Source organism: Carcharhinus amblyrhynchos, chromosome 23, assembly GCF_965287045.1.
Source record: "Carcharhinus amblyrhynchos chromosome 23, sCarAmb.v2.hapA, whole genome shotgun sequence".
Taxonomy (NCBI): Eukaryota; Metazoa; Chordata; class Chondrichthyes; order Carcharhiniformes; family Carcharhinidae; genus Carcharhinus; species Carcharhinus amblyrhynchos.
In genome coordinates, this window is record NC_137346.1 from 15,505,533 (window position 1) to 15,528,942 (window position 23,410).

At 40.4% G+C, this 23,410-nt stretch overlaps 1 protein-coding gene across 1 annotated transcript in view; it reads right to left on the minus strand.

The window, feature by feature from the left end:
- LOC145357577 (nuclear pore membrane glycoprotein 210-like) overlaps nt 1–23,410 on the minus strand; it is a 166,505-nt gene that overhangs the window by 74,264 nt on the left and 68,831 nt on the right. The window contains exons 13-18 of the mRNA XM_080211052.1: nt 16,647–16,845; nt 14,464–14,609; nt 11,213–11,434; nt 5,276–5,449; nt 3,982–4,174; nt 1,878–1,981 (exon numbers count right to left, since the gene is read on the minus strand). Coding sequence (XP_080067178.1) covers nt 1,878–1,981; nt 3,982–4,174; nt 5,276–5,449; nt 11,213–11,434; nt 14,464–14,609; nt 16,647–16,845 — 1,038 coding nt within the window. The remainder of the gene's footprint in view (nt 1–1,877; nt 1,982–3,981; nt 4,175–5,275; nt 5,450–11,212; nt 11,435–14,463; nt 14,610–16,646; nt 16,846–23,410) is intronic.

Here is a 23,410-nt window from a genome sequence, read left to right on the forward strand (position 1 = left end):
CTTGTACAACACATGCTTCCCTTTGTGAAACAAGCGTCATTTAGCACTCACTTATCTCCTGGCTATTTGCAACTGTTGGTTTTGCTCTACTGTTGCTGATGTCTCTCGGGGTATTAAAAGATCAAATGTCGTTCTCAGCTTCCTCTTCATGAATAACACGGGGGTTGATTCTGCACGGTCACATGTAGTATTCTTGTAGGATGCCAGAAAGCTATTAAGATGTTGAGATAATGATTCTTGGTCTCGAGAAGTTTTCAATCCATTTTTCAGGGATTGCACAAATCGTCCAGCAACCCATTCATACCTGGATGGTAGGGTTATGTTGGATACCTCTCCCATTGAGGTAATCTTGTGACATAAAGTGTGGTCCACTGTCACTGACAATTTGTTCCAGCTTGTGAAGATCTCCAGTTTCTCGATGGCTTTTTCTGTGTTGCTGGATTTCACCACAACCATTTTTAACCACTTCAGAGTGTGCATCGAATACAACCAACAGCATGTACCTCTCTACTGGAATAGCTAAATCAATACGTGGGTGTGGCCATGGCATTTTAAGCTATTCCCATGGGTGTAGGAAGTGACAATGGTGATGAGTTCCACACACAAGCAAATAACTCGCATTGTCCCACTTTTTCTTCTTTCTTGGCATCCTGGCCTGGCTACCAAAAGTAACTTTAAGTAAGTTCCTTCAACCAGACCATGCCAGGGTGCCTTTCACGTAGTTGCTTCAATAGTTTTTATCATAAGTTAGGAAGGACGGTCACTCTGATTCTCCACAACAAGCACTGCCTTGGACTGTCAACTCTTGCTTCCATGACACACGTGGTTTGAGATCAGGATTCATTCCTGTTTGCCTTCCCTTCAACACCATATCTAGTACTTTCGCTATCACAGTATTATTTCTGGTATTTCACTGGACTCGTAACACTGTCACTGGTGCATTATCTATTTAGGAAAAATCAAAAATGTTGGGAACATTGCTCAGTGGCACGGGGGTGGCCAGCAATAAAGCCATCCGCGTAAGCGTGACTCTGATTGCCAATACTTTATGTCGTTTGAACGGGCTGACAAGATGAGGGACCATTCTTGCAATCTACAGCAGCGAGTGAAGGTACACCTTTATGAGGCCCAGAAATGGTTATCAATGGTCGGTGATCTGTCAATAGTGTGAAATGTCAGCCATACAGGAACTTCTAGGCTCCAAAAACTATACTCAATGCCTCCTTCTCCAACTGAGCAGTTAGATTCGGCACTTGTCAACGTGCTGAAAGCAAATTATATTGGCCTGTTCACCCCTGAAGGTAAAATGTGTGATAGGACTGCCCCTACTCCGTAGCAGAAGTATCACAAGTGAGTTGCAAACATAATTTAGATTTAAATGAATTAAGACCTTAAACTACTGCAAAGCTTCCTTCACTGCCATGTATGCTTCCTTGCATTTGAGTATCCAATGCCAAGACTGTTTAATGCAGAATAGCTTATGTAATGGTTTCAACAAGGTGACGAATTTACCATAATAGTTGACTAGACTTAAAAATGACCTATTGCATCACAATCTTTGGATGTGGAGCTTCCATGATAGTTTCCAGCTTATTTGGTGCTTTATGTAGTCCTTTGTTCTTGATAAGTTGGACCATATTTTCAAGAAACTCAATTCAGGTAGGGATATTATTGATTTCACTCTTGAGTGAGTTATTCATTTCACATTCTTTTCAAATTCTTCCAATATATCTCTTATAGGAGTGACCAAAAAAATTTCAAAAACTAAGTTCACTATGTCACTTAAGCGGAAATTATTTTTAAAAATAAACATTATTTAGACATTTAAATGTTCTGCAGGATTAGCATAGTTCAAAGCTACTTCATCATTAACTTACAACAGGGCTTTGAGCCAAGGCAATATCAGTCTTTCGATAGCCAACCAAATATACTGAAATGGACACTGTTCCCTTTCGCTTGTAAACTATAACCATGCGATGACCTGTTGGTCAAAATGAATGCACTATAGTAAATCTTTGAATATAATATGGATTCAATTTGGGCTGTGAAACTTAGGAAGTTAGTATCATATACACTCCCATTTTTGAATTTCTTTAGGAAAGATCATTGTAATGTTGGACTGGATTTTCATTCTACAATCATGAACATGGAATTACTAGCAGCAACATTCCAGAAACTATTGCTAAGGAAACAGCCAAACAAGTGGCCTCTGGAAGCACTGTCCAATTAAGGATAGCAGGTAGGCTCCTGAGGCTGGAAGGTCAATTGAAGATCCTTGAGCACTGTCAAAGATGGGAGCTGTTGACATAGCTGGGAAAAAGGAGCCCCTCAAGATGGAGGTTCCCACTGGAGATAAAATAAAAAGTGGCCACAACTGCCAAGCCAGTACTGTGGAAGGCAAACTTGTCCAAAGGACTGACTGCAACAGCAACTGTGTCCATCTCACAATCACGGTCACAATTGGCTGGGGTGGGGTGGCAATTCTAGGTGGAGTGTGGCCCCGGTCTACAGTTGAGAGGCAGCTTTCATTCGTCAACCGAAGCACAAGGGGTTCAACTGTCAACTGGAAAACTCTAGTCACTGTCTACACAGTGGCCTCAGAGGCACTGTAAGGGTCATAAGTGGCTACCTGGCACTTGCTGTCACACTCACACTATCCCGTTGCCCAAAGGAGCTTCTTTGAAAATGGCCCCAAAGTAAGAACAGGCTTGCAAATCGGTGCGTCAGCTGGCAGGAAGAAATCGCTGTGTGCTTATCCTGCTGAGATCTCATTACAATATATTTCAATGAAAAAGTTTCCAAAACCAGTGATTGCAGACCCATGTTCCAAGAGTAATTTAAGACAAAGAAAGAGGCATGTCTCTTGCCAAAATTTGTTGATATTGTCAAGAGTGCTTTAGTGTCTGTAATCCGAAGCTAAAAAATGTGATTTTTGAAGTTACGAGAGCTTTTGAAGCATTTTCATCACGTTGTGTCTCGGCAGTTTTACCTTCCCTCTGACAGCCCAAGAGGGTGTACCATTGGGAATGTTTTCTCTCCAGCCAACAATGTTCCAATAAATTTATGATATTTCCAAAAGACATGCTCTTATTCCCTATTTTAGCAGGGTACGAACAGAAATTATGCTTAATGCAGGAAACGGTATTTAAAGATCTTCCCCATTAGAAAACACTCTTTTACACAGTCGGCAGGGGTTTGCTGTAAAATGGGCTGTTTAAGTCTGTCCTACCACATCTTTACCTCATTGATTGAAATTATGAAACTCATTTGTTGTCACACTGTTGTCAACAGGCACTCTGATATTCCATTAAACCCTTCATATTGGCCCTGAATTTCCATGGAATGGCAATCAGTCCACTCCCTCTTTGTTACTCTGAAATACAGCTGCTCTTTCTTGCCCAATTTTCAACTCACCCAGGTGGGAACTGCTTAATGCAGAGCCTTCCTGAGGCCTTGCATCGAGGGCTAGGGAGGTGGCGGTAAAGAGGTCATGCACATTTTTTTATGGCACCAGCCATGAAGTTCATTTAAAGGGCCATCCACTTTCAAAAGCCAGGGAAAGGTTCCTGGTGGATCTCCCCAGTGGCTGGGTGAAGGGAGGCAGGGAAGAGGGGAAGAGAGCAGTTAGAGTGTGTGTATGTTTGGGGGGGGGGGGGGGGGCAGGGGTGTGAGTGTGGGGCAGGGGGCAGGGGTGTGAGTGTGGCGCAGTACTATAGTTAAGCAGGAGTTGGTCGTTTTAGTTCTTCAAACACTTCCTGCTACAATCAGAACCATCCGATGTTGGCCATTTATGTTGCACTTTTGGATGGTTCTGATTGCAGGGCAATTGCCTAAATGAAGTTTGATCTTCAAGGACAATTGTTCCGTGGAAACCTCCAGGGGTGGGAGGGTATCATTGGGGTAATCCCAGCTACACTGGAACTCAAAGATTTTAGGCCAATATCTTTACATTTTTGGGTGGTTGTACTCAGTATACATCACCATGCAACCTCCTCTGTCCACTCCCATCATCTCTTAAGAACATTTCCATCTGTACTGCTGGATGAAAGCTGCCCAGAGAGAAGTTGGATGATTTCCAGTTAATCTGCAGTGACGTAAAGTTATCAAATTTCCGACCATATTGATCATATGCTGTCAACTCCAAAATGGTATTCCTGCAGAAAGAAACGGGTACCTATTCAAACAAAGAAACCACAAGTAAATGTTAACGTATCAGCTAAAAAACACTTGTAGTCCTTTAGTAAAATTTTGAAATGAAGTTGATTGTCTAGAATTTCTCTCAAAATTTGAAAAAAATAAACTTCTACAATTAGAAAAAAATTATGAAACTAAAGTATTAGATGAAAACATCATGACAGTTTTATAATAACGTTTCTAATTTTATGCAAATCTATTTGGATAATGTTTTAACTGAATCATATGGAGTAATTGCTTAATTTTACCCATTAAATGTACAACATTTAAATGTCATTGTACATAAGGTGAGGTGGCATTGCATATTGTTAAATAATATACTGGCTGCTAAATTAAAACTAGCTGGTTTTTGGTGTGTAAGTAATTTTCAAACATAATGCTTCAAGTTTTTTAAGTTTATTTATTAGTGTCACAAGTACCCTTACAAGAACAGTGCAATGAGGTTACTGTGAAAATCACAAGTTGCCACTCTGAAGCCTGTTCGAGTCCCACAGTGTCATGGGAGAAAACCTGAGCACCCAGAGGAAACTCATGCAGACAAAGGGAGAACGCGCAGACTCTGCAAAGACAATGACCCAAGTACGGAATTGAAACTGGGTCGCTGGTGCTGTGAGGCAACAGCGCTAACCACTGTGCCACTCTAATGAATGGATATCAAAGGACATACTGCTGGTATGAAAACTATACAAGATCTTTGGAATTTCTACTCAACAGTGAATAGCATTCTGTCCAAAATTTTGCTTAAAGGTTTCCAATTTTCCTACTATAATTTCAGGTGTAAACAATCAAAAAGTACACTAAATCTAACTTTGTTGAAATCAGTTTGTACAATAATCCACTAAAATTATTGAAATATATGGATGTATCAACCAGTGCTCCTTACAGACTGTCTTAGTGCTGCAAATTCTATCCAATACAATTACAGACTTCAATTTATATTGATTATATGGAACCTTTCAATTGTGTTGTTTATATAATCTTGTATTTCGTTTTATTTTAGATAACTGTTTTTCATCACTAAATGCATTTGAATTATCCGTAACAAATTAAATTTTACAAATAAAATTCTGTTGAATCTCACCAATTGTTTATTGTGCTGCAACAGAGGGCATGGAAGACCAAGTTCACGTGATTTGTAAACAGGAGCCAAAGTGACACTGGTAGGCACGACACAAACAAACTTCACCTTAATAGGCTCAACGGCTGGGAATGGGTTCATTAAACTTGGCTGATTACCAACTTTAAATGTCAAAAACTAAGGAGGAAAAAAGGAAACGACAAAGTTGAGAAAAAAGTTTACACACAAACCGTATTCACTTTATCCAGAAAATGACCAAGAAAACTTCAATTATTTTTACTGTGCTGATTTAATCATCCCAAAAATCTCAAAGTTCAAAAACTTATTTACAGTTCCCATTCTATCGTTAAAACAAAACTTTGAACTACTGTTTTCACAAGTTGTAAGAATGAACGATGAAACACCTGGGGCAGAATTTTACGCTCTCCTGGAAGCGTGTTGGCAAACAGATCTAAAATTGGTGAACTGCCATGGGGACAGTTCATAATGCCTACTTGGCTACCTTGATCTCACTGTAATTTTATGAGGAGCAGGAGAGATGTTTGGTAGTCCACCAGTGCTTGAGCCACTTGAAATCCTTAAGTCGTCAATTCAAGGCAACTTAAGGGTCTCTTTTTCAACTGCCACGCCAAGTTTCTCTTCCTTTCCGACCTGTTGAAGGGTTGCAAAAGAAAACTTCAACCTTCTTCATGAAGCCCATTTGCTTCCTCAACTTCACTCCCTTTAAACTCTTGACGCCCTAATTGCACTACTTTGCACCAAGCTTGGTAATTTTGTCATTTTGTTCCTATCTTGTCATTACTTCACCCATTTCAAAACATACTATAGTGTTCTTCCTAAAATGCCCACCCTTAACAAATCTAATTTCTCTCATTACACAACCATCTACAACTTTTTTTTGCCCCCCACAATCCTTATACATGTAGTTGGGTAGCAATAACACGTTTGCCTCTTCCATCAATAGCTGTTCAATTCACTTCAATAACATTGACAGCGGTGTTGTACGGTGACAAAATCAAGGTCACCCTCAAATGCTGTGCAATTCTGACTGTGATTCAGAATTGATTGCCCCCTCCCCCCCATCCCCCAATATTTTTGTTGCCTTTGACTCCATTGATCATTCTAATGTTATCCGCTCCTTATTTATTGTTGCTCATCATCACTTTCATGGTTTGACTTGTCCAAACAAAACTACTAAACATCATCAAAAGGTTTCATGTCTTCTACAGTGTCCTAGTTCTCCATATTTGGTCCTATTCAACATTTCCATGCTCATGCTCAACAACATAGTACCATGTCACCATCCATAAAGAATGCTGATGACATTCAAATCAATTCTACCTTGCCCACTGTCTTCAGGACAATTACATATTTGGACTGCCTGTTCAACACTAAATGCAGCAGGACTCAAAATTTTCCTCAGCTCTATGCCTTTTTGTTAAATTTCTTCTGTCTGATTTTTACCTCATCACCTTTCTAAAGCTCATGTTCTTTCATGTGAATAGCACCAAATGAATGTATATATTAAAAATAAAATACTACAGAAGCTGGAAATCAGAAATAGAAACAGAAAATGCTGGAAAAACGCAGCAGGTCTGACTGCATCTGAGCTTTTCTCTTCATAAATACTGCCAGATCTGCTGGGTTTTTCCAGCACATTCTGTTCTTATTATACTAAATTAAACAAGGTTGGGTTTGGTATTGGGGAATGACAGACAATCTGGAACTGCTTCATAGAAGCCTGTCCAAAATAACATCATAACCATCTCTAAACATACCAATGAAGATTAAAAATCCTTCCAAAAGCCATGGAAGAATGAAGCTAACAATCTCAACTCATTAAGATGCCGAAATGACCCCACTGTTTATAAATAACGGAGGGCATGCCCCTGTCTACATCTATGGGGACGAAGTAGAAATGATCGAGAGCTTCAAGTTTTTGGGTTTCCAGATCACCAACAACCTGTCCTAGTCCCTCCATATGGACGCTATAGTTAAGAAAGCCCACTAACACCTCTACTTTCTCAGAAGGCTAAGAAAATTTGATATGTCTGCTACAACTCACATCAACTTCTCCAGATGTACCATTGAAAGCATTCGTTTTGGGTGTACCGCAGCTTGGTATGACTCTTGTTCTGTCCAAAACTGCAAGAAACTACAAAGGGTCATGAATGAAGCCCAGTCCATCACTCAAACTAGCCTCCCATCCATTGATACTGTCTACACTTCCTGCTGCCTTGGAAAAGCAGCCAACATAATCAAGGATCCCTCACACCCTGGACATTCTCTCTTCCACCTTCTTCCATCGGGAAGAAGATACAAAAATCTGAGATCATGTATCAACTGACTCAAGAACAGCTTCTTCCCTGCTGCCATCAGACGTTTGACTGGACCTTCCTCACATGAAGCTGATCTTTCTTTACACCCTAGGTATGACTGTAACACTACATTCTGCACTCTCTCCTTTCCTTCTCTATGAATGGTACTCTTTGTCCGTATACTGTGCAAGAAACAATACTTTTCACTGTATCCTAATACATGTGACAATAATAAATCAAATCAAGATAGTAAAATGCCCATAAACCATAATGGTCCTCAGTGCATGCACATGATGGCAATTAACAAAATAATGCACCTAACCTGTCCACGGTTGCGTGCGTTAGGTACACTGGCCATGCTAAATTGCCCCTTAGTGAATGGGATGCGTAGGTTAGAGGATTAGCAGGGTAAAAATGTGGGGTTATGGGGGTAGGACCTAAGTGAGACTTGGTTAGTGCAGACTTGATGGGTTGAATGGCCTCCTTCAGCACTGTAGGGATTCTATGATTCTAATTCACAATTATTCACCTAAAGTGATTAATATGTGCACATTCATTGAATGTGATTTGTATATTAAATGCTGAGAAAACGCAGCAGGACTGACTGCCTCTGTGCTTCTCTCTTCATAATTACTGCCAGATCTGTTGGGTTTTTCCAGCACATTTTATTCTTACTATATTAAATTAACTTAGGTTGGGTTTGGTATTGGGGAATGGCAGGCAATCCGGAACTGCTTCATAGAAGCCAGTGCAAAACAACGTCATAACCACCTCTAAACATATCAATGAAGGTTAAAAATCCTTGCAAAAGCCATGGAAGGATGAATCTAATAATCTTAACTCATTAAACAGCCCAACTGACTCCGCTGTTTATAAATAGACAGGGCATACTATGAATAGGGATAAAGTAGAAATGATCAAGAGCTTCAGGCTTTTGGGTGTCCAGATCACCAACAAGCTGTCCTAGTCCCTCTATGTGGATGCTATAGTTAAGAAAGCTCACAAAGCCTCTACTTTCTCAGATGGCTAAGGAAATTTGGCATGTTGGCTACAACTCTCACCAACTTCTGCAGATGCATCATAGAAAGCATTCTTTTTGGTTATATCACAGCTTGGTAAGGCTCCTGCTTTGTCCAAGACCATATATCAAGTTTGGAAAATAGTATGATCAACAGTTTTCTTTGCAAAATTATGAAGTTTAGTTTTTAACGGACTATTCAAGTTTTTGTGTTGCTATTGTTACAATCCCAGCACATACCAATAACTTTAACTAAATGAACTATGTCACAAGATTTCAAAGTAAGTACTACTGAATTAATACTGTGGATGTGATTTTATCGGATTGCCCCACCCATCGATGGGCGGAGCGAGCTGATAAAATCGCTGAGAGATCAGGCTCACCTCCAATTACTCGTCTTTTGTCTTGCCAGCACCGGATATCCGGCGTGATCAGCCTCTCACCCATTTCACGACAAGGCTGAATAATTTATTTAAATATATTTAAGTTCTAATTTCCATGTGATTAGCGAACCCAGGCACAACCGTCTGGATTCACCTGCCTTTGCGGCCTCACCAGAAGATGTTCTCTCCAGCAAGGAAAACACCTGGTCCCCACGAATTGTACTGATCTCACTGGTAGAACTGGAGACCACTGAGAGGAAGTCAAGGACAAGTGGGGGGAGATCAGCTGGCCCTTGGGCACTGCCTACTTGGCACTGCTGCTCAACACCTTGTCAATGGCCACCAGGCAGTGCCAGGGGCAGGAAATGAAGGGGGCAGGGCCTGGACGGCCCAATCAGGTAGGGAGGGGGCCCACTGCCACTGTGGAGATCGATGGGGGTAGGGGACACAATTGATCTAGGTGTGGGGCACAGTATTTCCAGGCGATGTGGGGCTCACGATCAGTCACGACCCCTGTCATTGCTGGGGGATGGGTTAGTTGAGGCCTGATAGGTCTCTCAGAGCTGTCAGGACTTTGCTATTGTGCATGTGCAGCCACAGAGGTCTGCACATGCGCAATTGCTCCCACTGCTGATACTGTAACAGAGTTGGAACCATCCAAACTTTTAAATTTAAATCACATCTTCAGATTCTGGGCAGCCTGGAAAGCCCCTGGAGACGGAGAGAGTAAGGCTAATGATGGTCCCCCTGCACATCATTAGGATGTCCCTCAGATACACTGCCCTGGAGCTTGGAAATATGGGCGAGAACTCAGCAGCCATCCACACCAGCCGGATTCTCCAATTCCACTGGCAGCGCATCGCAACCCGTTGGTTTTATAGCCATGCAGGGTGACATCAATGGAAAATCCCATTGACAGCAGTGGAACCAGAGGATCCCAAGGATCCCACCACTGGCAAGCAGCATGCCACTTTCCAGTGCTGAGAAAAATGAAGTTTAATGGCTGGAGAATCTTGTCCATGGCCTTTACACTTTAAAACCTGCAAAACTGCAGCAGATAGTAAACAATTATACTTTAAATCTCCTTCTATCTTCACTTCCATCTGAAAGTTCCACTATCCTTTACAGGATATCCAGGATTCATTCACTTCGCTGGGACCAAACTAAAGTATGCCACAGCCCTCAGGAATTCATTTCAATTTTCCTTAATGTTTCAGCTGTGCTTCAAGGCTTGCAATTTCACTCAAATGAAGGGATCCTTCATTTCAGATAGGCAACCCTCCAATACTCCTTCAATTCCTTATGATTGTGGACTCCTCAGCTAAAACATGGGCTCCACTCAAAATTCCTGCTCAGTTACTTCAAATCAAAAATGCTCTTGGGTTCTGCTACTGGTTCCACTTAGTTTAAAACCCACCTTGCCAGCAGCCTTCAACGATCTGAAGTCAGCGGCTTCTAAGCACAAACTAATACTTTTGGAAAGAATCATAAAATCAACGCAAAACAAAAGCATCCCTGCATAACCAACCTAATTCCATGACAATGTGGCACATCTAGTATGTTTGAGACAGAAATTTAAACCAAATATTTTCAATTTTCAAACCTCCCCTTTATTATAGGCAACCATATGAATAATCTAAATTCTTTAAGACAGCTGTTCACATCCCACATCCATTCGAAAATTGAGGATGTTTAGTGTCCAACAGTTCCATTATGATCTTTGTAAATAAACATGGACCACACTTAATTTGTAAGTAGTCTCAGTTTATGTGTTAACCTCTCAAACCAGATTTAAGTTTTAAAGTTTATTTATTAGGCTCACAAGTAGGCTTACATTAACACTGCAATGAAGTTACTGTGAAAATCCCCTAGTCGCCACACTCTGGCGCCTGTTCAGGTATAGTGAGGGAGAATTTAACACAGCCAATGCACCTAACCAGCATGTCTTTGGACTATGGGAGGAAACCAGAACACCCAGAGGAAACCCATGTAGACACGGGGAGAACATGCAGACTCCGCACAGATAGTGACCCAAGCCGGGAATCAGACCCAGGTCCCAAGTGTTCTTTCATTTATTCTGTATTTAAAATTACAACTTCCAAACTTAGAAGTTATATTCTTAAACCATATAAATCATCAAATCAGATATATGTAATACTGTGACTCCTTTAATAATACCAAAAATCTGAACTTTACATAATTCCTGCAAAAAGTCTCTTACCTGTTCTCCCAAAGTTACACAAGTGACTCTAAACCCATGGTGATTTTTTTTTTTCACAAATGGGGCCCACTGTTGTTGGATTATTATTCTGTCCTTCTTTTCACCACTCAAATCTGTGAAGAATCCTGATGGCTCCAACACCCAAGGTCTCGGACCCCCTTCGAACAGCATTTCTTTTGAAGAAGTCAGTGTGACTATGGCAACAGCAACAGGATCAATAGCCTGGCATTAGAGCAACCGTAAACAACACTCAGAGTATCGCTTTGGATGAAAACTAAATTATTATCAAAAATAGGCTAATTTTCGTTCGTAGAATCTTAGTATCATGAAAGTAATTTTTTGAAATCATGTAATAGAACTAGCATAAAGTAGCACTTGTCACACACTGTAGAAGTCAACTTTGAAAACAATACTATTCACAAATAAACAACATTGCTGGGGTAACCAATGATGGAAGATATGCAAGATGACAGAACACAAAGTTTGACTAATTAAACATTAATCTCTGTTGCAACAAGCAGCAGGTTGAGAATATTTCAGCATTTAATAAAAACCTTATAATTTTCCCAATCTCCAACTCCACTTCATTCATTCTCTACTGAAGCAATTAATTTCTTGATGGGCATGGCTGCATATGCATCTGTCACCCTTTGGTTTCTTGCCTATTTGGCTTTTCTTTATAACCTTTGCTTGAATCAGCAGACTATTGGACCAAAAGGCACATTGAGAGTGCAAACCCTAGATGATTTCCCTAACAATAGCGCCTCTTGGTTGAGAACATTTAACAGCTCAGTCCAGGTATGAAATCTGTGATCCTCTTGGTCATTAATCATTGTCATTTAACTCAACTATTGGGGCACCTTTATGTCATTTTTTCAAGGCTAAGTTAAATAACATATTAACGTATTTTGACACAGTGTTTAATCATAAGACTATACAGCTTCTTTCCCTTATTATAGATGGGAGGATAGTAAATAACTCTTCCTCCTGCGTGACAATGGAATCTTCAGCCTGGATATTATTAATAAACAAATCTACATAAAAACATGTTTACTTTTTTAAGAATCTGTATCAATATTAGGTTTAAAGAAGTCTTAGAATGTGGTACAAAATTATGGATAAAACATAACTGGTTTATAAATAAACTGGAAAAACTATTTTTCATTCAGACATATGACACTAATGACAATGATTACACTAATTAATATTCCACAATACTAGCGAATCTGAACTTGAGTAAGTTAAAAAAACAAGCAAATGTACACAGCCAAGTACTCTACAAAATAATCTTCAAAGGAACAGAACAGAAAATACTGAATGGGGAGTGCACTTTTAAGATGAGAATTATATACACGCTTTTCTTCATTCATTTCATTCTCCTGCTATGATCATAAAAGTGCACATTTGAATTTATTAGCCTTCAGATGTCTTGATCTGCATTTCAATGCTATTTCTTGTTTCAACCAGTATGATTTACTGACTTGCAAGAGCTAAAAGTGCCACTGTCTTCCAAATTATTTCTTAAGATCTATGGTATAGCAACAGGACTTAAACAGAAGTAAAAGGTGCCTGAAAATAGTTTAATAGTTGTAAAGAATGGTACAATTTTACATAGTTTGGAAAAAAACAGTAAATGTAAGAATTGGACTTCAATCATCATTGATTTGTTTTCTTAGGCTGAAAGGGAACATACTAAGATAATTTAACCAATTCCTTGCACTTCATGTTGCATGAGATATCCGCAGAAATAAATGATAGGCAGTGGGCTCATGATTTTATGCTTTATGCCTATTACATGCAAGCTACCTCAACGCTTTCCATGATTTTGAAAAAAGAGATCATATTTTTTCCACTCCCTGTCCATTATGTTTGTATGTACATCCAGGAGCATGGTTTCAATGTGTCCCTCGTATAGCGATGTGACCACTCTGTAAAGATTGCTGCAACCAGTAAATTAACAGTACTTCTGATGGTGTCCATCAGGCTGCAAAGAAAAAGCACTGCAGCCAAGAAAACAAAGTGTCTTCAGTTTTTTTTGATTTTAATATTCTTTACAGTTGACCTAAATCTTGGTCACTGTAAACCTGTACTAGCCTATTTGTGAGTGCCTCACAGCATAGTCCGAATAAACACCATAAAAATTATCAGGTCCTTCAAGGCTAACCAGCTGATAAACAGCATGAAACATATGGCAAGTCAAATGACTATTTATCATGGATCCAATATGTTTGTGTGTTCTTGATACAAGCTGAGGATCCAGCACAAAATATATTTCACATGGGGCCAGAGTGCTATATTCAAAGTTCTTGAAGCCTTTATACTTTTAACACTGTGCCAAGCAGTGACAAACCTATAAATTTCTGGGGCACAAAGCTGAGTCTGAAAAGCAGCACTTGGTTAACCACGCTTTTCTCAGCTTATAAGAGCTAGACAAAAAAAATGCATAGCTTAGAAGACGAACCTCAATGTGAGCACTTTTAATTAAGTGAGCCCGACAAGGAATTGTTCTTCAGCCATAACTGGAGAGTTCCTCTATTGTTGTAATTAACAATTGCTAGTAGTAAAACAGCACACTCAAGAAATCAGACATTTTAAAGTTTAAACAAAGTTTACATTTGTGGGTCATTGTGTGTAAAGAAAAAAACAGCCCAATTATTTTTGGTTAACAATAATTTCTGGCCCTAGAAATCATCTAACTTGATTGTCTTGGCTTTCACCGATGAGTTCTTTGCTCAGGTTCCTGACACTGCTGGTTGAATCCAGTTTAAGAACAACTGAAACTTTTTATATTTATTTGCAAAATCTACCAAGATTATGCAAATGATAAAGCTATGTTCAAGGAGAAGGACAGTGATAAGAAGAATAACCTTCAGCATTAAATGCAAATGTAACAGACAAATTATTTTGGAATCGGTGATCGCTAAGTGGCATCGGGCAAAAAACAAAATTAAATTGAACATATTCACATAATAATACAAAAAGGGAAAGATCATATGGCTTTGTCCGAAAGAGTTTTGATGAAAAATTCCTATTTCTGGTTGGATAAACAATTGTTCCAAAGGATGTAGAGAATGACAAAAGAAACTTTGTATATTACTACCAGCTAATTATTTTCGTCTTAAATAGAATCACGGGTAACCAGTATACCCAATTAAATTTTGCTTTGGTAGAACTCTATCAATGTTGACTAATATTATGGTGTGATGGCAAATGTTATCCATCATGGCTAAAATTATATCAAAAATGCTTACTCTCAGCCGATGATAAGAAGCAATTGTGATACTGCTGCTAAAATGGACCTCCAGAAATCCAGCACTAGCTGTTAGTACTGTATGGCCAGGTGATTCTGCTTGAACGCATATCCCAGTACAGTGCGTAGCATCAGGTTCTAATCTCCCTAGTAGGAAATAGTTGACAATTAATGACAAGATTTGACTTAATAAAGGTAGGGCCAAACAACCCAGAATGCAATTGAGAATAATGTGCAAAATTAATTAATTTTAAATGCTTTTGATATTAACATAGAAACATAGAAGATAGGAGCAAGAGGAGGTCATTTGCCCTGCTTAACCAATCATGGCCGATCATCTCACTCAATAGCCTAATCCTGCTTTTTCCCCATAAATATTATGCAATAATTCTTTTCTTTAAGCACAACAGGAAACTATTCTGGTATCAATACCTGCTCATTGTGGCATGAAAACAAAGTGCCTTAAGTATTTTTTTGATTTTAATATTCTTTATAGTTGACCTAAATCTTGGTCACTGTAAACCTGCACTAGTCCACTTATGAGTGCCTCAAGCACAGTCCGAATAAACACCATAAAAATTATCAGGTCCTTCAAGTCTATCCAGCTAACAAACAGCAGCACAGATAGTGAAGCATTTGAAATTGGAGGCAATCATTTTACCAAATAATTGACAGGATGTGATTCATGGTATACCTCAACATACTGGGAGCTCAGCTTCTCATTAGAAATACTCAAGTACGTATCCATGTTTATTGACAATATTACATCAAGTAGCAGTGCGTGGTGGAAATGGGAACAGAAAGTTGAAAACAATATACTGAGTGGGCAAAACAATGGGATTTTTCGTTCAATGTGGCAAAATGAGCAGTGATTGACTTTGGACCAAACATAGGTCAAGGTATTTTCTAAATAGTGAGAGGCTAGGAACCATGGAGTGTGAGACGATTGTGATGCTGACTGCATGTAACAGACAGGTGCAGGTTGCTCCATTAATTTTGTCATTATGACACGATTTTTTTTGTGGAAAAATTCTGCCCAAGATATCTGCAAAGGGTTATAGATAGGTTAAATAAGTAGGCAGGAAATTGGCAGATACAGCATGATGAGAGAAATGTGAACTTGCCTATTCTGGCATAAAGAATAAAAAAAGCAGCATATTATTTAAAGGCAGGGCCTATCAGAGATACACATGGTAACATGCAGGCAAGGTTCTCAATAACTACTTTGTCTATCTCCCCTAAGGAGAGAGATAATTTGGATAATCTAGTTAAAAGTTTGTGAAATGCTAGATACAATAAACTTGGCGAGAGGGCAAGTAATAGAGGGACTGGAATCCTTGAAGTTGGATAAATCACTAGCGCCAGATGGACTCTATCCTAGGCTGCTGAAGGAAGCCGAGTAGGAAATAGTGGATGCACTGAAGGTCATTTTTCAATCCTCACTAGAAACAGGTGAGGCATCAGAGGATTGGAGATCTGTGAACATTACATCATTATTTAAAAAGGGTGTGAGTGATTGACCAGAAAACTATAGGCCAGTCAGTCAAACTTCAGTGGTGGACTAATTACTGGAAACAATCTTAACAGACAATATAAACTGTCACTTAGTAATGTACGGATTGATCAAGGAGAGTCAGCATGGTTTTGTCAGAGGAAGATTGTGTCTTACTAACTTAAATTTTTGTGGAACCAACAAGGAGAACTGATGGAGGTAGTGCAGTGAATTATATTTACATGGATTACAGGCATCTGACAAGGTTCTTCATGGCAGACTGATTCATGCATGCTGTTATATGTGTTTTAGAACAAAATTAGCAATTTTATCAGGAATTCAAGTAACACTCTACCTTTAAGCAGTTTGCTTTATGCAGGTTGGTTCAGCTTTTTCCGACTTGCCCACTGATTATGAATAAAGCAGGTCCTTACCTGGCGCCATTAAATTCAATCTGGGACTAAACATAAAGTATTGCATGCTAATAAGACCCACACAAGATTGCAACTTCAAATCATACAGGGCAAAATGTCAGGATTTTTAATCCTGGATCTACCAACGTGGAGGGTCCACGCAATTAGCAGAGCTTTGAATAATTGTTTTAGAACTTAACTGTTTAAATAATGTTAATAAATGCAAAGTATCCAGTTCAGTTACTAAATAGTAAACAAAACAATGCTTTTCTATTGTACCTTGAATGACTTTGAATACCCCTTGCTTGTCCATCTCCACTGCCAAATTCATTAATGAGCAGTCATTCACCGGCACCGTTTCCATGGCATCTGTATCCAAGAGTCCATAAACCATGATAGGTAGGTCAAGGGTCTGACCAACCTCTATTTCTACTCGAGACTGAACAAACTGTATACTGACTGGCCTCAAAACATTGACCTAAGGATCATTCAAAACACTGATTTAAATCAACAGTGTATGTAACTCATTCATGGCACATATGGGAAATCATTCCTCAGTCTAAACACAGGTACACTATTAATTAAATTAGAAGGGAAATTAGGCATGTAAAATATTCTAAAACCTGTTGTGCCCAGACAATCCTGTGCAATCATTTACAAAACAGAACAAGAATATTGTTTCACCTACCTCTTATCAAAAAATTTTTAGTTTTATTTCAAGATGGAGAATTCTTACAATTGCTATATCTTGGAGCAAATTGAATTTTTATTCCATTGATAAACCTTTACTAGCTGGAGGGAACATAAATTGTAAGGAGTTACTGAATGACCAATTACTGTGTGACAGCATATAATTCATTTGATAGTTATTAGTGTCACAAGTAGGCTTACATTAACACTACAATTAAGTTAGTGTGAAAGTCCCCTAGTCGTCACACTCTGGCACCTGCTCGGGTACACTGAGGGAGAATTTAGCATGGCCAATGCACCTAAGCACGTCTTTCAGATTGTGGAAAGAAATTGGAGCACCCGGAAGAATGTCACACACACACGGGGAGAAAGACTTTACACAGACAGCGACCCAAGCCAGGAATCAAACCCAGGCCCCTGGTGCTGTGAGGCAGCAGTGCTAACAACTGTGCCAACAGTGTGCCACTGTGCTGCCCATATGATGTATTGTGCAGATCAATGCCACATTTCCTGCCAGCTACCAGGACACCACCATTCAGTTCTTAATCTCCCCTTTCTTTCAGTCTGAACATCCAGTTTGAGGACAGCTGCTTGGAGACAATGGTTATTCTCTTGAAACCTGGTTAGTGATACCTCTCAGGAAACAAAGCACAGATGCAGCATTGTGGTACAATCAGCACCATGCCTCCACTTGAACCATGATGGAACAGACTTCAAGAACCCTGAAGCAATGCTCTTACTATTGTGATAGATGTGGGGATGTCCTGTGGCATAGCTCCTAATGTCTGCTCTTTGCAGCACAACTTTGCCACTTAGAAGAGTGAAGCTATTGAGCCAGCTGCAGAGGAAGATGTGGCCTGTCGAACTGAATGGGCAGCAGGGAAAAAAAATCACAATGATCAGGAAAACAAGGTCTTCTTATCCTTACAGCAGCTCATCCAGAACACTCTAGCTGAAAAGATATTACTTCCTGCACCAGACAGCTGTATTTCCTATTTGGAAGCGCTGAAGCTTTCCATATCCCAATTGAGTGTGGAGGGGAAGAGAGAGTGGTGAAGCAGTGGTGAGTGATGAAGAGGAAGGCATCTCCTAGGAGTATCAGAATATGTAGAAGAGTACTTAAGGCAATACCAGGAGATTGAACTAAGGTGAAGCATAGTTAATGACAGTGAAAAAAGTTTGTTTTTTAAAAATATATGTTGTACAGAATTTGTTTAGTTAGTAAATAATAACCGCATTATGGGATGGAGTTTTGTTGTGGTGGCTGGTAGCTCAAATTAGGAAATCTCCTGACTTGGCAGACTGACTTTGTTTAAAGTGCCACAAATATCTCAAAATGTCTGCTGTGATGAAGTAAAATAAAGTTTTAATTATGTAATGCAGCCTACTCCATATAAAAAAAACCTCCCGTTCAAAGTCCTTCAATCTCAAGTGATTAGTTTCCTATTAAAAATCTATTCATAACTCTAATTCTTTAATAACCTTTGAGCTCTCAATCTGTCAACTTAGAAACCCCTGAGATAAATGTAGCTTTTGGAAATTAACAAAGCACTAATGAAGACACCTTTGGGGAATGTCAACAAACAGCAAGTGAAACTACTTGAACAGCTATTTTACCTCTTACTAACACTTGTAGTTTATTTTTAAAAACTTCGGTCATGACAGTTGAACAGACCTTATCCATCCTTCTACTCCATCAACTTGTGACTCCCACACTGCAGTTAAGAAGGCTTTTGCAACATCTAAAATGGGTCTGTTTGAACTCAGCATTGACTTCAGTTGGACACTTTGGGATTGGATTTCTCTCATGTATAAATGACAACCCCCTCCCTTCCCCTACCAGCAGACATTGAATCCATTAGAAATGGATGAAGAACTTTGAATCTAGGTCCTGGCTGCCATTTTTAAAACTGCCAAGTTGTTGCGATTCAATGAAAATCTGACCCTTTTGTGTTCATCTGAAAGCCCTATTTTTTGTTCTGGTCACTGGACGAAGAAACAGCAGGACAGTAGACATGTTGACTCCAATGAAACTCAAGGACCTCTCACATGATGCCAATGCCACTTGCACATGCCAGCACCTCAGCAGTCACACTATTTGTGAGACAACAGATATTACAACTTCTTTAAAGCTTGAAAGTCAATAACAGTGTTGTTCTCAAACTTAATAAGCTGTAAGAGATGGAGGAGCCTTCATGGCCTTAGTAAATGCAGCCCTGAGAGATGTTACTATTGGTGCTGGAAACTCCCGAACAGAGGCTCAAATGACATTTGAATAGTGTTACGTTCTCTACTACTGGGGTGTATTCCCATGAATGAACTCCACAGACATCAGGGAATACATATTTATTGCAGGTCTTACTCACTCCACATTCCAAACTACAACTGCCCTCCTAGGACGGTTCCCGGAAAGATTACCCTGACTTAGGATCACATGATCTGTTCCCTGAAAGGGGTGACGCCCCCAACATGCATAACAGTCCTCTCTTTTAAACACCAATCCCTCATAACAGCAACAGCAATCTAACTTACATACAACTACAAACTTTTGTTTTTACAAGAATTTCCTGATGTAATGTGATGGATCCACAGAATTATTTACATAATGATACATTTCTTTCTTTTGTTTCTCCACCTGTATGTCCAGACTACACTGACGTAATGAAGCTGTCTGAGGGATGATGGTCCTGTGGAGATTGCTTCCTGGGAGCTGGAATCGGCCTTTGGTTCATCTCCAGCTTCTCCCCCGAAGAGTAGTTCCTGGCAAATACCAGCTTGCCCATCTAGAATGCTCTCGTCTTGGCACGCCTGGCTTGATGGTCCATCTCTGTCTTCTAGTTCCTCTCCATCAAACACTATGTCTCATCAGGCCTTAGTAGGTCAAATATCGTATGCAACTGTCACCCAACATCAACGCCGCTAGGGAGCATTTAGTTGCTGCATGGGGAGTATTCCTGTACACATTTAAGGATTTGTTTAATCTTTGTGTCAATGACCCCTCCACCCATGATGCCTCCAAAGAGCTTTTAATAGACTGTACAAAATGCTTCGCTATGCCATTCATCTCTGGGTGGTAGGGTGCAGACTGCACATGACAAATTCCATGCAGTTCCCAGTATTCCTCAAAGTCCTGCGATACGAACTGTTCACTGTCACTCACAACCTCGCTGCATATCCAAACCTTGCAAACATGTCACTGAGTTTGTCAAAGGTTGTTTCGGAGATAATCGACTTCATATGTATTCCTTCCTGCCACTTTTACAGCGCGTTTCTGGCCACCAGTAACATATGACCTTCTACCGGCCTACATGGACGTGTTCCCATGGTCCCTTTCGCCTTTCCCATGGGTACAAGGGTGCCTTACAAGTTCTGGAACATGATACTCAAGACACTGCTATCTTCTCAATGCTCCAATCCACTTTTGCTACCACACATAAGTGCAGGCTATCTCTTTCATCCACACCACACCTGGATGCTCCTGGTGCAGTTGTTCCAGGACTCTTCTCCTCAAGGAAGGGGGAATGATTACCCGCATGTCCCACAACAAATAACCATCCTGCATCAACAATTCCCCCACTGACGGTTTTCATATGGCCTTAGTTCCGGATTCTTCTATCGGTTTATTCTTCCCTTGCAGATGAGATCTACCACCCGACTAAGTGTGGGATCCTTCCATATGGCGTTTTTCACCTTAGTTGCTGTAATTGGTACCTTATCATCTTGTGAAAAGTACATGATTTTTACAATTTTGTCAAGGAAATGGCAGCCTGGATAATACATCAGCATTGCATGTTGATCCAAGTAGTGGTAACGAATCTCATGGGCATGGCCCAATAACATCAATGCCTACTTCCATATTCAAACTGCAGCCGTACATGGAATCCCGAGTGAGGTCCTAAAATCATAATCAGTGGTCTACGGTCTATGCCTGCCATGCAGATAGTGGTGAAATTTGGTAACACCAAGTACGACGCCTAGTGCTCCTTTTCGACTTGTGCATAGTTTTCTTCTGCTTTAGAGAGTGTTATTTAGAGACCTAGATGTGAATACAGTATGTCTGTCCTCCCTATTTACCATCAATGGGATAGCATCGCTCCCACATCATACAGTGAGGTATCACAGACCATCCAAAGAAGTAATCTGGGATAAAAATTAACTAGGATTCCAGAACCTTTCAATGCCTTCTGCACTGCCTGGTAAGCCTTCTCATACTCCAGGTCCACTCCCAAGCCTGTCCTTTCAATAATGTATGATGTAGTGGTTTCATCAATGGTTTCACCAGGTCAGACACAAATTTGCTATAATAACTTATGAGTTTCAGGAAGGACCTCAACTGGGACAATTTTCAAGTCTCAGCGCCTTCATATGAACCCCAGCTTTTTCCCTGCTTTATGTAACTCTTCCCTGTAAATATGTCCTAAATATTAGACAGAGTCCCTGAAATACTCACACATCTCTTTCTTAATCTGCAGTCCACGTTCCTGTAGTCTCTTCAACATCTCTTCTAGGTTTCACAAGTGTTCCTCATCTGGGATATCATCTCGATAACATTGGACCGTCTTCCCGGAAGTGGTTCAAATTCTGGTCCATGACCTTTCAAATATGGCCCGGGCCAATTGCCAAAAGGCAATCATTTATAACAGAACAACCTTCTTGGGTAATGATAACTAATGGTGACTTTGAGTCTTCGGCCACCTCCAACTGCATATAAGCTTGGGAGAGATACATTTTGGTGCAATTCTGACTGCCAGCAAGGCTGATAAACAGGTCTTCAATAAGGGATAATGGATACTGATCAGAACAAAAGCCAGAGTTCACTGTGACTTTAAAATTCCCACACAGCCTCACTGAGCTAATGGTGTTCATGAGTGGAACAATGGCCATGGCCCGCTCACTCATGGCCACTGGCTCCAACACCTCCAAACCTACTAATTTTTCGAATTCAACCTCCACCTGGGTCTGATCACGTAAAGCACTGGACATGCTTTCATGTTCTTTGGGAAAGCACCTGGCTTCTGCCATAGGTTCATTTTCCCTCCCTTCATCTTTACAAGGGTTTCACTGAACACACTGTATCTCTCCAAAATATTGTTCTGGTTCGAATGAGACTCCGTTAATCTGTTCACCGCCTCCCAATTCAATTTCAGTTGTTTCAGCGAGAATTGTCCGAACAATGTGGGGTAGTCACCCTTAATGATATGCAAAGGTAAGTGCGCGCACTAGTCCTTTAGCTTTACCTTGGCCGAGACATAGGCCTCAAGAGGAATTAGCTGTTCCGTGTACATCCTCAGAGCGATGTTCGCTGGCTTCAAGGTTAGATGACTCAAATTTTCCTTATATGTTGACTCTGAGATCATCAACACTGCCGCCCCTGTGCCAACCACCATCTTTACAAGTTTTCCTTCTACTTTGGGCATCACCCAGAACCAGTCTGCTTCACCTCGCACAAACTAATTTTTAAATTTAAACCATGTCCTCTCAGTCTGCTCTGTTTCAACCACAGACTCTGGACTCCTGGTCCTCATCTACACTGGTTACTTGCCACTTCTTCCTCGGTTTTGACCCCAATTGCTTTGACTTTGCACTCTCCTGGGGTGCTAGTAAGCTGCAATTTCAGGCAATGTGGTTTGTTTTCTGATAGTTCCAGCACTGAACTTCAGCAAATGGACTCCGTGTGACCAACCAACCACAATGGCAGCATTTGTCGGCCCATGACTGACTCTTCGGCATCTCTGCCAACACGTGCACCTTGGAATAGCGCCTAACTGCGCTGCCTTCCTGGTGGCCCATTCCATTGAGATCACAATTTCAAAAGCCTTCTTAAACTCCAGCTGTGGTTCTGCCAGCAGTGTTCACGGAATTGCTTCATACTGGTCCTGCTTGTAAAAATGGAAACGTTCGGCAATCAACAGTGATTTTGATGCAAAATGGCCCTCCAACATAGCACACAACTACTGGAAAGACTTCTCAATTGATTTCTCCAGCTGCAATAAACTCCTCAGAACACCGAATGCCTTATGTCCAACTGTGCTAAGAAAGACAGGCACGATGAGGTGATCTATCACCAATTTGCTGTCATAAATATATTTAACTGTTTGATGAAGGCCGTCCATGACTTGGCTTCCTCGTCAAATGCATCTATCGTGTCAAATTTTCCCTCTATTTTTTCTCTTGCTGGCAACAATGGTTTTCCCGGATCTGAGTCTAGGCCCGAAGCCTCTTGCCCACACTGGTTCCTGCACACTTCCTTCTCCCCGAGCACTTGGTACTCCCATCTCCTGACTAGAGTGCCCTCCAATTGCCCTGCGACGTCTGATTCCAGCGAAGATCGTGGAGTCAGAAGCTTGCAACCG